At 55.7% G+C, this 13,849-nt stretch overlaps 5 protein-coding genes across 5 annotated transcripts; 2 read left to right on the top strand and 3 right to left on the bottom strand.

Moving 5' to 3' along the window:
• Positions 1–1,104: 1,104 nt before the first annotated feature.
• On the bottom strand, positions 1,105–2,635 carry BU26DRAFT_518106 (uncharacterized protein). Its single transcript, XM_033828734.1, has one exon. It carries the CDS (start codon positions 2,497–2,499, stop codon positions 1,492–1,494), a length of 1,008 nt encoding a protein of 335 aa, XP_033686455.1. The 5' UTR covers positions 2,500–2,635; the 3' UTR covers positions 1,105–1,491.
• A 2,178-nt stretch (positions 2,636–4,813) lies between these two features.
• BU26DRAFT_518104 (uncharacterized protein) lies at positions 4,814–5,631 on the top strand. The gene is made up of 2 exons (XM_033828733.1): positions 4,814–4,837; positions 4,909–5,631. Exon 2 carries the CDS (start codon positions 4,913–4,915, stop codon positions 5,318–5,320), a length of 408 nt encoding a protein of 135 aa, XP_033686454.1. The 5' UTR covers positions 4,814–4,837; positions 4,909–4,912; the 3' UTR covers positions 5,321–5,631.
• Positions 5,632–7,552: 1,921 nt separating this feature from the next.
• On the top strand, positions 7,553–10,560 carry BU26DRAFT_530258 (uncharacterized protein; the record flags this gene model as incomplete). The annotated part of the gene is made up of 6 exons (XM_033830950.1): positions 7,553–7,712; positions 7,787–7,788; positions 7,958–8,047; positions 8,209–8,976; positions 9,034–9,868; positions 9,920–10,560. The coding sequence occupies 6 exons, from the start codon at positions 7,553–7,555 to the stop codon at positions 10,558–10,560; spliced, it is 2,496 nt and encodes an 831-aa protein (XP_033686453.1).
• A 570-nt stretch (positions 10,561–11,130) lies between these two features.
• BU26DRAFT_518097 (uncharacterized protein) lies at positions 11,131–11,756 on the bottom strand. The gene is made up of 2 exons (XM_033828732.1): positions 11,237–11,756; positions 11,131–11,177 (listed from the first exon to the last, which is right to left on the bottom strand). The coding sequence occupies exon 1, from the start codon at positions 11,678–11,680 to the stop codon at positions 11,360–11,362; it is 321 nt and encodes a 106-aa protein (XP_033686452.1). The 5' UTR covers positions 11,681–11,756; the 3' UTR covers positions 11,131–11,177; positions 11,237–11,359.
• Positions 11,732–13,564, bottom strand: BU26DRAFT_603860 (uncharacterized protein; the record flags this gene model as incomplete). The annotated part of the gene is made up of 1 exon (XM_033835468.1): positions 11,732–13,564. The coding sequence occupies exon 1, from the start codon at positions 13,418–13,420 to the stop codon at positions 11,732–11,734; it is 1,689 nt and encodes a 562-aa protein (XP_033686451.1). The 5' UTR covers positions 13,421–13,564.
• Positions 13,565–13,849: the final 285 nt, after the last annotated feature.

Genomic DNA, 13,849 nt, shown 5'->3' with positions numbered 1-13,849 from the left:
CTGTGATTGATGAGGCCAAGGATGCGGGGAAGTTATGCGTGGCGAGGTGGAAGATGATGAGGTGGAAGTGGCCTCGTAGGATACGAGTCCAGCATCGAAATGGGAGGTACCTTGATCCTTCTCTCTTCCTTCATATCATTCTCCCACATTCTCATCTCGCACTCCGTTAAATTACCTCTTATCTCTTTTCTATCGTAACCACTACAAACGTAGAGTATAGTAGGACCCGGCCATCACTAGTCGCCAGCTAAGCCAAGGGAGATGGACATGCTTCACTCCCATTCAAGCCTCAATAATCAAACGGCGTCACACATACAACTTTCGCACTTGGAGCATGGCAAAATGGGCAATCCAAACCAGTGACGCTAGGCCAACGGTGTCGCATCCGATTCGTCGATTCAATCAATTCAGAGCAAAGGGGCGAACGAAGGACTTGCAACGAACATACGTCAACAACAACAAAGCTTCAATGCCCCATTCCTTGCTCGCCACAAGCGGCTGGTTGGTTACGCAAGACATCCAGAGAGACAGGGTTCTCTTCTGTGCAGGCAGATCAGCTCCCCGCGAACGGCCAGGATCTCCCTATTTGCATCGCTTCAATCCCAATGCTCGGGCATGCTAGTGTGTAATTAATTCGCTAGCACTCGTGTAAGAATTATCTAGCTGCTGACGATGCCCAGGACATTGGGCCGGCGGCTGCTGATTGGCCGGAAAAGAGGTTCCGGCGCGCGCGCTATCACATGCCGGGACAAGAGCCCGGGGGACAACATTATACGTAACTGGGTCGGGACTTGTGGTGTCTCGCAGCGGGGCTCCGAACGGTCTACGGGGTCTGGACTACTCTGGGGTTCTTGTCTGCGGAGAGGTATTGCGCGCTGTCGAGAGAGCTGTCATGCCTGGTACGGTGCCTCATGTCTGGCTGAGACATTCTAACGAAGCGGATTTCCATTTCGACGGATTTGTATTCCTTGAATGAGTGTAATCCATTCGCTCGGCGTCGTCGCTGTTAGTTGAAAGCGGATGCAGTGTGCAGTGGAGCGGGGAACAAAGAACTTGCTCGAAGAGCGGGGCATCACACAATCACAAGGCAGATGGCGTCGAGTTGGAGTACTCAGTTAATTGCAGCTACCTCGTTGAGCAAACTGGAAGCCAATCCAATCCACTCGTTTTGACTTCGATCCTCCTGATGCTTTGCGCATCGCCAAACCGCCTTCATCCCGTCCTACCCCACCCAATATCATGAGATCATGGCTGCTACGGCCCGAACTTGCAGCCGGTCTTCGCAGCAAATGCCAAAGAAATAACACAAGCCACGAAGGGTAAGAGGTGCTGAAAGGAGAATCGAAGGGAACTTTTTGCGGAATCGGAATATTCAGGGTGGGTATCATAGATTCGGTCGTAACAAAGGCCATCTCCGCACGCGTCTCGACCATTCGTGATTGTGAATTGAAGGAAAACTGGGCCAGCCAAGGCAAGTCGGGTGAGGAAGGCTCATATCCTTTGGCCCTCTTCCTCTTCGTCGGTGTCCTGCAGCAGCTCAAGGCCGCCGTAGTCGTCGGTGTCGGGTGAGTTCGTGGTGCCTTGGCTAGGTAGGGACTCGGCGCTGCACTCGCGCTGCTTTGCCGGCTCTAGCAGGGCAGAAGTCGGGCTCCGCGTGTGGCTCAGCTTGCGTGATCCTGATCCGGGCATGCCATCTGGCGCCTGAACGCCCAAGAGATCGCCTGCGCATCGTGCAAGGTATTCGTCCACTGCCCAGAAGCCGCATCCGGCGTGCCGCAGCACCTCGTTCTTGAGCTCGAGCACCTCCTCGCGCAGCATCGCCACGTTCTCCTTGAGGGCTTTATTCTTCGTCGAGAAGTCTCGCGCGCGAGCCTCGAGCCCGTTGATGTACTCCTTCTTGCGTTGGCGGCACTTGTGAGCGGCAACGCGGTTCTTCTCGAGGTGCGACTGTCGGGCCGAAGAGACGTGGAATGGGTAGCCGTCGGCTGTATAGGCCTCCACCATCTGGGGCTGCGACTTGGGCCGGCCCCGCTTCCGCTTAGGGGGTTGCGGGTTGGCGGCATCCGGTTGAGCTTGTGATGAGGCGGGGTGGTCCGGCGTCTGGTTGGCCGCGGCCTCCCTCGTCGTGCGGCGACGCTTGGGGGAGCGCTCTTGGGCCTGCGGCTGTGACTGCTCTGGAGAGTCGAGCTGTGGGTGATAGTCTTGCAGAGCTTGAAGTTGATGCTCCGGCCAAAGGGCCTCGTTCCTCAGCTGCTCGATGGGGATGGAGCCTTCCCTTGCGGAGTCGTGGCAGTTCTCCGCGGGCGAAAGCTCGTCGGGTGGTGTGATCTGGCCAAAGCGCTCAATGGAAGCTTGTGTTAGGAGGGAGGGTGGAATGGTGAAAGACGGATTGCTGCTGAAGGCCGCCCATTTTTCCGATGAAGGGGTGATACCGCCGTTGTTCAGAGCGACAAAGGCATCGTTTGCCCAGTCGCCGAAGCCGCTGGTATCGAGCTCCATTGCCATTAATGTGCAGTGTGGGGGCGAGGCTGGATTAGCAGAGGGAACAAGGACTGGCAGGCCAGGTGGGAAGTGTGTGGTGGCCGATGTAGTGTTTGGAGGTTAAGCACGGTGCCGCAACGTTGACGAGAGGAGGCCGAAGGGAATCAAAAGACGACAACCCAGGACGGGCCAACGAGGGGCTTTAAGGCGAGGGGCGCATGCGCCATGCAATTCTGCCACATTCCCATTCCCGAAAGTGCCATTGTTAGGAAACCGATGAGCGGCCTGCAATCGGCGATCGGCAGTGGCGTGTGACGTCACCGGCTCCACTCGCAAGCTCGACCAATCAGCGGGCCGGCAGCCCTTGTTGCTCGAGACGCAGAAGGCACAGGCATGCGCAAAACAGGATTTACTCTTCAGCGCTTGCGACAAATATTGCCGTCCGACGCTGCCATCTCGATCTCGATGGCATGCAGCAAGCCCGGCTTTCCGTGGTTCCCATCCGAGGCGACCGCACTGTCCACGTGACCTTCCTTATGGGCCACCTATATCCATCGTGAAGAGTGTGCAAGGTGGACATCATGCCCTTCTACGTGATATGACCGAAGCAGCTATTCCTCGCCGGTAACGTCGCTCCGGCGGCGCGCTCCACACACTTTGTGGACAACGGTCTTGCCGTGTATCGTGCCCCGCACCACCGTGAGGCGGTCTCACAGCACACACCTCGCCCACGCTCTCCATACACAGCTAACAGCTTACGAATCACGACCTCAGCCCATTCGGTCTGGACAGACTGCTGCTCTGTCGGTTTTATGCACGAGTCGTGACCATCGCCACCAGGGCGTGCATATGGCAACGGCAAAGCCTACCCTCACACTGCCAGCTCGTTTGATACTCGGAGTGGCGGACATCATCTCGCCTCCGCCTCGGGATCAGCAATTGAGCCTCGGAGGCTTGTCACCCTTTTGCAGATAGGCGAGCTGAATCCGAGCCGATGCACGAACATCGCCACCGGTGTTGTCGTTGCTCGCTGCCCCCTAGCCTCTCCAGGCCTAGCCGTTGTAATCCGAGTTTAGGATCCTTCCGAACGTGGCATGCGGTGGCCTACTTTTCGATTACCACATATTGTACCCTGCGACAAGGCAGGGGGCGGCACGTTCAGAATCCAGTCCCACGCAAGAGACACGACGCCGGCCGCGTTGATGACCCGTACAAACGGCTGCGTTGGTCGAATCCTCCTTAGCCCGTCACTACCGAGCCGCTCCTCCAGCCTATTAGACGTGGGTGATCGTCGCTCATGCAATTCTCAACAATTCCATGTTGCATTGCCAACTTTTCCATCTCCGCGGCCAAATTTCCCATCTTTCGACCAGCATTCCCATGCCGACCCTAGATGCATACGTCATCTGACGCATGGCGCTGCCTCGAGAACGGCGAACGGCGTCCCACGCGGACCCCGCATTTGAGCGCTTGGGATGGCCCTCGTAGTTCAGTGGATTGATTGGTTGCCGATGCCACGGTTTGCGCGAATGGAGGGATTAAAAAGCTATCGTCTTTCTACAAAGGGTCATGCGCGATGGATATGGGACATACGGTCGATACGGTGATGGCCCTGGACGGATCCTAAGGCTCTGATTGGCCGTCAAGCGACCGCGCTAGTACCTAGATAGGAATAGACGTTGCCCGAATAGGCAACTCGCGATAATTGAACCTGAAGTTTTCGACACCTCACTTTCTCATGCCTGCCCACAACCACCAAACGCGCCCTCCGGGGGCCGCCGATTACGCTGCAACGCTGCAGGCAGCTGTTATCACGCTCAGGAAGGTTGACAATGCTAATTTTCGCCTCATAGAGTCAAAAACCGGCATCCCAAAGTCCTCCGCCAGCAATATATGGCAACGCGCCGTCGAACGCGCCGGTGGCGAGCCCGCCAGCCTCACTGAGCTCCTCGAGTCGATTCCGCACGATTCTGCCCGCCCTAGCAAGCCCCCCCGGGTCCCCAATAGCTCTGAGGAGTCGCTATTAATTAGAAAGGCTATTATGGACAATAAAACGGAGAAACAACATGTTGCAGCTCGTCCAGCGCTTCAAGAACTGGGGATGAGCGACCTTAATCGGCGGCAAGTCGAACGGGTCGCCCGCGAACACCGCGACGCTCGCCATCCATACGCGATCGTTCGTAAAGTACGACCCAAGAAAACAGCCCTAGATTAAGACGATAAGGACGATCGGGTTGACTACAGCAAGTGGCTAATAAGGGAGCTTAATCTAAATTATCCATGGATTATATTTGTCTCATACGATGAGACTTCCAAGGGCTTTGGAGGCGCCAATATTCGAGGTGGCAAGCAGAAGGTGAGCGCTCCGCGCGGGCACCAATTCAACACAAACGAGGACGCCGTACACACTGAAAAGCCTAAATTCAGCCTCATGATTTGCGCCGCGACGTCCTTCTACGTACGCTGCTCTTACAAGCGCCCATGTATTGTATGGGCGCTGCCCGATGAGCGCGAAGTTGCAACCCTCGAACGCCAGGTTATCGCCGCCAACGAAGAAGCCCGACTTGAAGCTGAGCGTAAACAAGCTGCTGCCCTCGATCCTACGACGCCTGAATACAGAGAGTTGACTGCGTTTAACGAGGAAATCGATAAATATAATCGCGACTTCAAAAGTCGCCACCCTGGCCACAAGGGCATGAAGGGTCTCAAGAAACGCCGGAGCCCTAAACAGTTCTTTAAGCATGAGATTTTTACATACAACGTCGACGGCAAGGGCATGGACGCTATCTGGTTCGCCGAGCAAATACTTAAGAAGCAGCTCTTCCCATATTACTGCTGAAAATCCATGCTGTAAAGTATACTTAACGATGGATAACGTTGGCCTCCACTACAAAGCTCGCCGATACGTCGCTGCGATAATTGACGAGCTCGATATCGCGTTCACAGACCACCCGCCGTGGTCTCTAGATTTACACCCAATTGAGCACTGTTTTGGCCGACTTGAGGGCTTTATCGCGAACTACAACGTCACCTCTGCGAGCAAGGAAAGCAAGAAAGCCGCCGTCAAATATATACAGGAAATCTGGCAGAGCGACGCCGATATGGAGGCGTATATGGAGGAGCACCTCGCTCCTCGGCAGTGGAGAAAGCTCGCTGAGGACTGTACACTACACTATGGCGATAATAACTTTATGGGATGACTCTGTATCGCTCTGCCATACTCTGCAAGCCAGAAATATCGATTATTACCCCAATTTGAGCGATTTCCTGGCTTCAATCGGATGACCGAGCGATTCTGGTGAGGCAGCCAAGGATTACATAAAATCGATCTACGTGTCCCATATCCATCGCGCATGACCCTTTGTATCAGGCCACTTTTCCACCGGGTAGAGCTACCTCGTTGATCGATAGCTTGGCTGCTGGCTGAGGGGGTTTTTGCCTCAGCGATTCTAACCTTGGAACACCGTTGACGCCGCCGCGGAACCGCTGCTGGGTCCCAGAGAGAGCGAATAACCTGAGATGCAACTGGGCAATTCCTGCATCCGCTATCTCCCGTCCCGCGTAGTTCAAGAACTCCCCCGTCGAAAATTTTCCTTCAATTAACCGCTGTTAGACAATCCTAGACACGAGCTGCATGAGCGACAATTCACTCCCTCGCCTACAGCAAGCAGAATTGGAATGAGCAGTCAACGCTCAATGGAGGCAGCTCAGACAAACAGGAGCTCAATTTCGATCTCGACCTCCTACTGCCTACTACCTACTGCCTACTGATTCTCGTTAGGATCTTTTCGCAGCCCCGGAGTGTCACCTTAGTTCTGTTGCGGTACTCTACTCACGCTGCCCGCCTATCATTCTTCCACCTCCGTTGCCTTGAGATGATTTAGTCGAGAGCGCGTTGACTCCAGCTCGCTGTCAGTTTCCTGCTTCGTCATCGGAAGGCGCCCCGAATACCTCGACGAGTATCTCGTCAAAGTGAGCGAGCAGGGCCCTCTTTACTTCTGTAGAGCACGGCTCGCGTCCAAACGGCTTGGTTTGCCTTCGCTGATATGGACTAAGGCCAAAGTCTGCCAGTTTGTGCGGAATCTCACTCTGCGCATCGGGACCTAAGCTCCGAGATGTAGTGGCCCGGAAGACCTGATTTGGGCAAAGCGAGCAATCTCTCGTTTCCGGTGGGATGCTGATGCGTGAGCTCATGCCAAACAAAGCGGACAGCGCGGCCGTGCCTCCTCCATCACGATCGTCCGAATACATGGCACTCCGTTGCTGCCCCGACTCCAACGGCAATAGTCCCACTGATTACTCCAGGAAACGAGCAACCGCTACTAAACCTACATAGATCCGTCGAAGACGCCAAAGGCCATTTCCACCATAGCGGCCTGGTGGAAGGTTGGAGAAGAGATGGCCGGTACTATGTCGCCTACATTAAGTCCTAGATATCTAGTCTGAAACCTCGCTCCTGGACTGCTTTTCCCGCAAAACAAACGTTGTACTCTAGGGATTCTACGGGCCGGCGTCGGGTACGGTCGGAAGAAAGGAGCATGCTCTGAACGCAAACGCACATTATCTTGTGCCAGCTGTGTGCGACTGCATGGGGGGATCAAATGGTGCGGTGTACGTCTTCCGTACTGTCGGGGAACACAAGAACACGGGCTGGGCCTTTCATCGTCAAGCATGATTGGCAGGAGCGCCCTGATTTTCTGATCCGACAGCACTGATTGGCTGGACACAAAGCCGGCGCGATCGCGCCTGCTAGGGCCGCAGCCCCGCCAAGACTCTCCTCTGGCGGGGCGAAGCTTCGGACGCACTCAAAGGACCTGCGACGTCACCATCGCCGCTCATCGACCGAACCCATCAAAAGCCACCACCCGTCGCATCAACGCCCATACTCTATCTTCGAGCAGCCATCGCAGCAAACCAAACGGACTCACTGCGGCGGCCACAAAGCCCACGCCGCGCCTCACCCTGGAACGCTCCAACATCACGTGAGGACGAGTGGCCGACGTGCTATCTCCGTCCGACGCCTACTCTTGCCGGCCATCACCGCCAAGCCACCGGGCATCTCTCACTCTTGATGCAGGACCACCCAGCTGAGTCCAGCGAAGGCCGCGCGCCAAAAATCGCAATCCCGAGGCTCGAACGCGGCGCCCTCACGCCTCTGGCAAGCGAGAAGAAGGATGACAAGGCGAGGGAGCACCGCGTCGGGAGAGCGTGTACCAACTGCCGCAAGCGAAGTACGTTGCGTTGGCTCCAACTGGTGGCGACCTCGACGTCACTCGGGGTTAATGACGGCTAACGGTTTCTGTAGAGGTAAAGTGCTCTGGTGAGACGCCTCGGTGCAATAATTGCGCGACAAATGATTTGGAGTGTGTGTATGAACAGGCTCGCCGGGACCGCCTTAAGTCGTACGTATGTCACCGCTTCTACATACGTGTGGCACATTAGACGCGGTTAACCGAACAACACCAGCGCCACACAGCGGAACCAGGCACTTGTCTCGCTGTTGAAGGACCTCAGCATTCGTGTGGGCGATGCGGATAAGAGGAAAATCCAGAATGTACTCGAAAGTGTAGGTAGCCGTCCTGCGTATCATCCGCATCTTTGCTTCAGCGCACGAGCGGACATTCCGGTACCCATGGTGGAGTGCTCTGCTCAGTGCATGTAAGCCCCCGTTAGAGCCCATCGAACCTATGGCCTCAACAGTAGTGGTGTATACGCTGACCTTTACAGGTTGAAGATGACCTTCCCCCATCCCTAACGCCAGTCAAGTCAGTGAAGCGGAGGAAGCCACCGGCATCTGATGATGAAGATGATGACCCTCATGGCGAAGCCGATGCCCCAGCCTCCGTCGGCTCGAACGAGGACCTCGATCTTCTAGACGAGGATCTATTACGAAACCGCGAGTCTCGCGAAACCGGCTTCGTCGGCCAAAATTCCGAAGTGCAGTGGCTCCGAACCCTCCAGCGCGACCTGGACACCGCTGAGGGGGAGCCTTATGGACTGCCCTACGGCCCTCCGGGCGGAAGCCGGGAAGCTATTTTGCAGCGCTCTCAGGCCCTTGATGAGCGCCGGAAATTGGCCGGACCCATTCGGCCTGTTGCAGACTCGACCTTCTATCTCGATACCGAGAGCATTGAGCTCGAAGTAATGGTAGATCCACATGAGCTTCCACCCCCGGAGATAGCCGAGCGACTTTTCGATTGCTTCATGAAAAAGGTCCATAGGTCATTCCCTATCGTCGCCAACGCGTTCGAGGACCAGTTTCGCCGATACTACAACGCTATCAAACGCGGTCAGCCATTCACGGTTCCGGACAAGTGGCTAGCCATTCTGAACCTCATTTTCGCTATCGCGTCACAATACTCGCATTTTATCCACGCCGAATGGCGCGGAGACAGCCGCGACCACTTGATTTACATGACAAGAGCGATCCGTCTTATTGGACTGAAGGATACCTTGATGATCGTGTCAGCCCCGGACTTGGATGCTATTCAAATGGTAAGTCACGGGAGTTTCAGCGAACGTACTATGCCATTATGCTAATTATAAGTGTAGACTGGCCTGCTCTCATTTTATTACTTGGTAATCGGGCATGTTAGCAGGGCCTGGGTGATGATTGGCATCTCCCTTCGTCTTGCTCTCGCCCTCGGCCTGCATCTGAGAAACGAGGATCCCTCCACGCCAGCTAGTAAGAAAGAGACTTTGGTGCGAACATGGTGGAGTCTTCATTCGATTGAGTGTGTCCTCAGCGCTGTGACTGGACGACCGTGCATCATCGGCCACGAAGACTGCACCGTTTCTCTCCCACACATCTTTTCGAAAGTGTACTCCAATGTCGGGAATGCTTCGGGAGGAACGCCGGCTCGTAGCGATTATAGGGCATCTACAGCCCAATCGTCGAGCATTGGAGGATCAAGTCCAGGGAGAATGACAGCCGCTCCGCTGTCCTATCTGGATGCTCATATCAACATCGGCCTTATTACGCAAAAGGTGCTTGCAAAGCTGTACTCACCGCGCACGTCGACTCAATCTTGGGAGTATATCCAAAAGGCGATCCCGGAGCTGATGAAGGAGTTGGATGAATGGAGACGCAGTGCCCTACTGGACGATGCCCCTGGCCCGAAGAACCCTTTCGCATCTCACGAGGGTCGGCGAGAGTACACATTACTATCGTTTTCTTACTACAGTACCAAGATTCTCATTACGCGGCCTTGCCTCTGTCGGACGGAGCGCCGAATCAAGCGCCAAAGTGAAGGTTCTGCCAACTTCAATCAGAAAACGGCTGAGGCTTGTGTGCAGGCGGCTCAGGGGCTTACATCGCTGTTGCCCGACCAGCCTGACCTCCAGTCTCTATACGAGAATGCTCCTTGGTGGTGCATCATACATAACAGTAAGTAACAATCGTCGGCCACGAGGCAACCCTGCTAACGTCCTTGACCAGTCATGCAAGCAATGGCCGTCATGCTTCTCGAGCTGTCGTACCAGGGGACCCACATGACCACAAACGGCACCGAAATCACCGTATGTGTGAAGAAGCTTATGCGCTGGTTGCGTGCCATGCAGACGAGTAATCCCGTTACACAAAAGGCGTATCGGGTGATCTGCACCATCCTCCGAAACTCCAGTCGGCATTTCCAACCGAACGTGAACGCTCTGCTGGCTGAGGACGAGCCCACTACGAAGGATAGCAGAGCCCTTGAGAGCCATAACTTTCCGGGGCCCGCCTCCGAAGCTGCCCCGGCCGAGTGGTATGGTGGCTACTACCCTACGCATGCCAGCGACGCTGATATGAGTACGGCGAGCGTAGATCCGCGCTTTCTGACGGATTTGCACCAGCCGCAACCGCTGCCTCAAATCCCACCCAACCAGTATCCCTTCTTCTGGTCAGATTCGGTACAGAATCCGTCGGTGTGTTCGAACCCGTTCGTCACGAGCTTCGACCAGGATGTGCCGATCTCGCTCTCGATGACCGATTTATGGCCGGGTGGAGGAACGTCGGGAGGGCAAGCCAGTCCAGACATGCAAGGCTTTTCCTTCCAGCCGCAGCAATCCCCATATAATCCGGAGGACCCATGCCGGTGAGGTCGCTAGGTGGTTTGAGTGTGGAGGTTGGCGCTCTTACGTTCGATTCTTCGTATTATTTGTCACCATACACGATTCACCGGTCGGGGTACGATATCCTAGCGAATACGGTTCTTTAGACTCCTTCCAGAATTACTGCCTTGGCCGGCGTGGCAAATCTCCTTCTGTTCAGCTTTACTTCTCTGTCACGTCTGAAAAAGGAGGAATAGTATCCGGCATGGACTTTCTGGCTCGGAAAGGATATGTGTATGGTGGGTGGGTGGACGAGCTGAGCTTTATTTTAATACCCGCATCGTCCTAATCATGCTGGGTGGAGTCGTCATCGTGATTTCTCCTCATGCGTGCGACCGATGGCGCTTCTCTTCAGCCGCTCCTAAAATGCAAAATCTCTCTGGGGCCGCTGCGTGACGCCAGCTCCGTCGCTTCGTTTCAACCGTCGTCCGTACTCTCGTACGATGGCCGTCCGAAAGAGGACATTGACTTGCGCATGTCAGCACCCGCGCGATCCCATCCCATCCCATTTTGCAATAGCATATCCATCCAGGTATGAGACAACGTACCTCATTAGGTGTCATGCTCTGATAGAAGACGAACTTGCTCAACGCCGGATCTTCAGCCTTGCTCGCCCCGTCAGACGCTGGAGAGCCGTACTTGAAATCTCGCAGGTCTTCCTTACCTTCTCCGATGCCCAGAAGCTACATACCGCGCGCCAGAAGTGCAGGAGCGCAGACGATATGGGACCCATTGCTGGGCGCGCACTCCGAAGAGCTGAAGGACCCTGGGATTAGTCACGGCGAAACTAGGGAGGTAGGTGTGCAGCCTTGGGCAGGGCGGAGTAGAATAAGAAGCGACGAGGTGGTTGCGCTGGCTGGGAAGAGAGAGGTTGCACGCATTTTTGTTGTTGTCTGGAGAGCTGTCTTGTCGTGCTTTTCGCGGATAGCGTCATCCTTACCGGTTGGCGTTGGGCGGCCGCGCTTAGCTCGGTAAGGCGGCGCTCGGAAACTTCCGGTTGGGTGACCGCTCGTCCTCGCCCTCGCGTTGTCTTGTTTTGATAGACTACGCACGTCGCGAATGGGGTTCGCGCTTTTGACGGGTTCAGGGGGCCCAAGAACAGATACATAGAAGGCCTTTTCTTCCCGCCGGCTAACCGTAGAATGTGCGTTGTATGTTGTTATAGAGAGGACGAGATGTTAAACCGTCTGTCTCCACCCCTGACTTCTACTTCTACCTCCCTCGCCTCATGGGGCCCTTCAAGCCCGAGCATCCCCAAGCTTCCAATCCCCCGTAACTGCCCGTTTTTCCACTCGGAGAATATCATCCGCGCCACTCTGCGCTGTTCTTCCCGCGGGGCGTGCAGCGCGACGACGAAAAGTGGGACGTGCAGGCGCAGGTAGGAAAAGCCGACGTCGCGCAGGCGGAGGAACCATGCTACGTCTAATATCAACGCATGATGGTCCGCAGCCACGGAGTCGGGCGAATCGGGACTAGAGGAGACTGGGGTGCTGGACGCGGGGACTGTGGAGGAGCTTAGGGCTGGGCTTGTCTTGGATGTTGAGCCGGATTTGCTGGATAAGGAGGGTGGGATGTGGGACGGGGGAGCGGGGTCTGGGTTGGTAGAGACTAGAGAGAGAAGGATCCGGGCGGCAGAGAAGTAGGCGAAGTTGAGCGCTGTGAAGGGGTCACGGAAATCTGTATGCCCCGTTTCTGGGTTCGTCCAGCACAGTCTCTGCCGCTTGATCATGGGTTCGTAGTCCTGCCACAGCGTATCGACCTCCTCTTTGGCCCGTATGTAGGCTTCAGATCCTGCTCTTCTCTTCCTCGCCCTTGTGGCGGTAGTCGGCGATGGTGAAGCGTCGAAGTATATCTCAGCTAGGGACCCAATACATCCCACCAATCTCTGCATCAGCGGCAACTCTTCTTTCCTCCACCCACACGCACCCATCAGCACCCTCTTGATGCATTCATCCCGTCTGACCCTCCCCTCTTGACTCGTGAGATAGACGAATGCCAACTGGAATCTTACGTGGAAAAACAGATTCGTCAACAACGGCCCGGGGCCGCCCCCTCCTGATGCACCTCCGGGCGGTGCACCTTCCCTCTCAGCTGGGACCTGCAAAAGCGCGACTTCCATCATCTTACTCGCACCCACAATATGCTCCGCATACGCCTGCCCCGTCGTCGCAACCACAGCCTCAAACATACTCAGCATCACGCTCGCAGCCACCATATTCATGCCCACGCCCTTTGGCCCCTTGGCTTGCAACACATGTCCTTGGGATTGCAACGCCGCTCCATAAAGCCCATAAGCGTACTGCAGCAGGCCCTGGTTCCGTGTTTCAATGCCACTAAAGGCAGCAGTTGTTGCCCGCAGTGCGAGTCCCAGGGCATTAGCGCCGTTGGAATTGGACGCGGGAGACGGAGCGCCAGACGCCGCCATGCGCGGGAGTATGTGTAGCCACGAGGGCGTTCGGCGGACGGAGCCGGGGATGTGGCGCCCTTCAGCGCAGAAGTAGCAGACCAGGTTCGCGAAGAAGGCCTCGTTGAGGACGTAGCGAGGGGATACCTGGGAGAGCATGACGAACGCTAACTCCTCCGGCAGTCCTCTCCCTGCATGCCCATAACCCATAACTTCCCATCCTACCGGTCCCGCGGGAGTGCTCTCGGATTGCGAGCCGGGCTTTTTACGGCGAGGCTTCTTGCCCGAGGGATAGGAGCTGTTGTCGATAAAGAGCAACGGCGCATCCGTGACGCCTGGACATTCGCGTCCGAAGCGCTTGCACATGATGCAATGCGGGAGGGTGGCATCGCACTTGATGCGCTTCTGCCTGCATGTAGCGCAGGCTTTGGTTCGTCGTGGCATAGTGATATGCTCTCCTTCGGGGACTTGTTTTGTCTCCTCTCCGGGTCCCCTCTTTTCGGCCCAACCTGATTGAGCGGGTTCAGTCTTCAAAACCAGCTCTTGCCCTTACAACACTCAATCCTCAATTCCTCGATGTGGAATCCGCGTAGAGGAAGAAAGGTCGATGAGATGAAGATGGGAAAGCTGTGAAAGCGAGGAGGTTCCAGCCGTGGACGCGTAAAGATGAAACCAGGATGGACCCTGGCAGCTGTGAAAATCTCCGACGTGAACGCTGAGTGGCTCGGCAATGTAAAGCCGGCTTCCTGGGCCTTGTCTATTTCACGATCTGGGAACAGCGCATATGAACTAAGAACCGATAACTAGGTAGAAGGCATCTCATGTACTAAAAGGAACTATAGCGATGCGTTCTGGGCTTCTGATGGAGGGGGC

Source organism: Trematosphaeria pertusa (genome assembly GCF_010094035.1).
Source record: "Trematosphaeria pertusa strain CBS 122368 unplaced genomic scaffold BU26scaffold_5, whole genome shotgun sequence".
Lineage (NCBI taxonomy): Eukaryota > Fungi > Ascomycota > Dothideomycetes > Pleosporales > Trematosphaeriaceae > Trematosphaeria > Trematosphaeria pertusa.
This window is presented reverse-complemented; position numbering and strand designations above follow the sequence as displayed.

Excerpts from the sequence above, each read along its gene's own strand:
- BU26DRAFT_518106 (XM_033828734.1), bottom strand. The coding sequence starts at position 2,499 with ATGGAGCTCGATACCAGCGGCTTCGGCGACTGGGCAAACGATGCCTTT.
- BU26DRAFT_518104 (XM_033828733.1), top strand. The coding sequence starts at position 4,913 with ATGATTTGCGCCGCGACGTCCTTCTACGTACGCTGCTCTTACAAGCGC.
- BU26DRAFT_518097 (XM_033828732.1), bottom strand. The coding sequence starts at position 11,680 with ATGTATCTGTTCTTGGGCCCCCTGAACCCGTCAAAAGCGCGAACCCCA.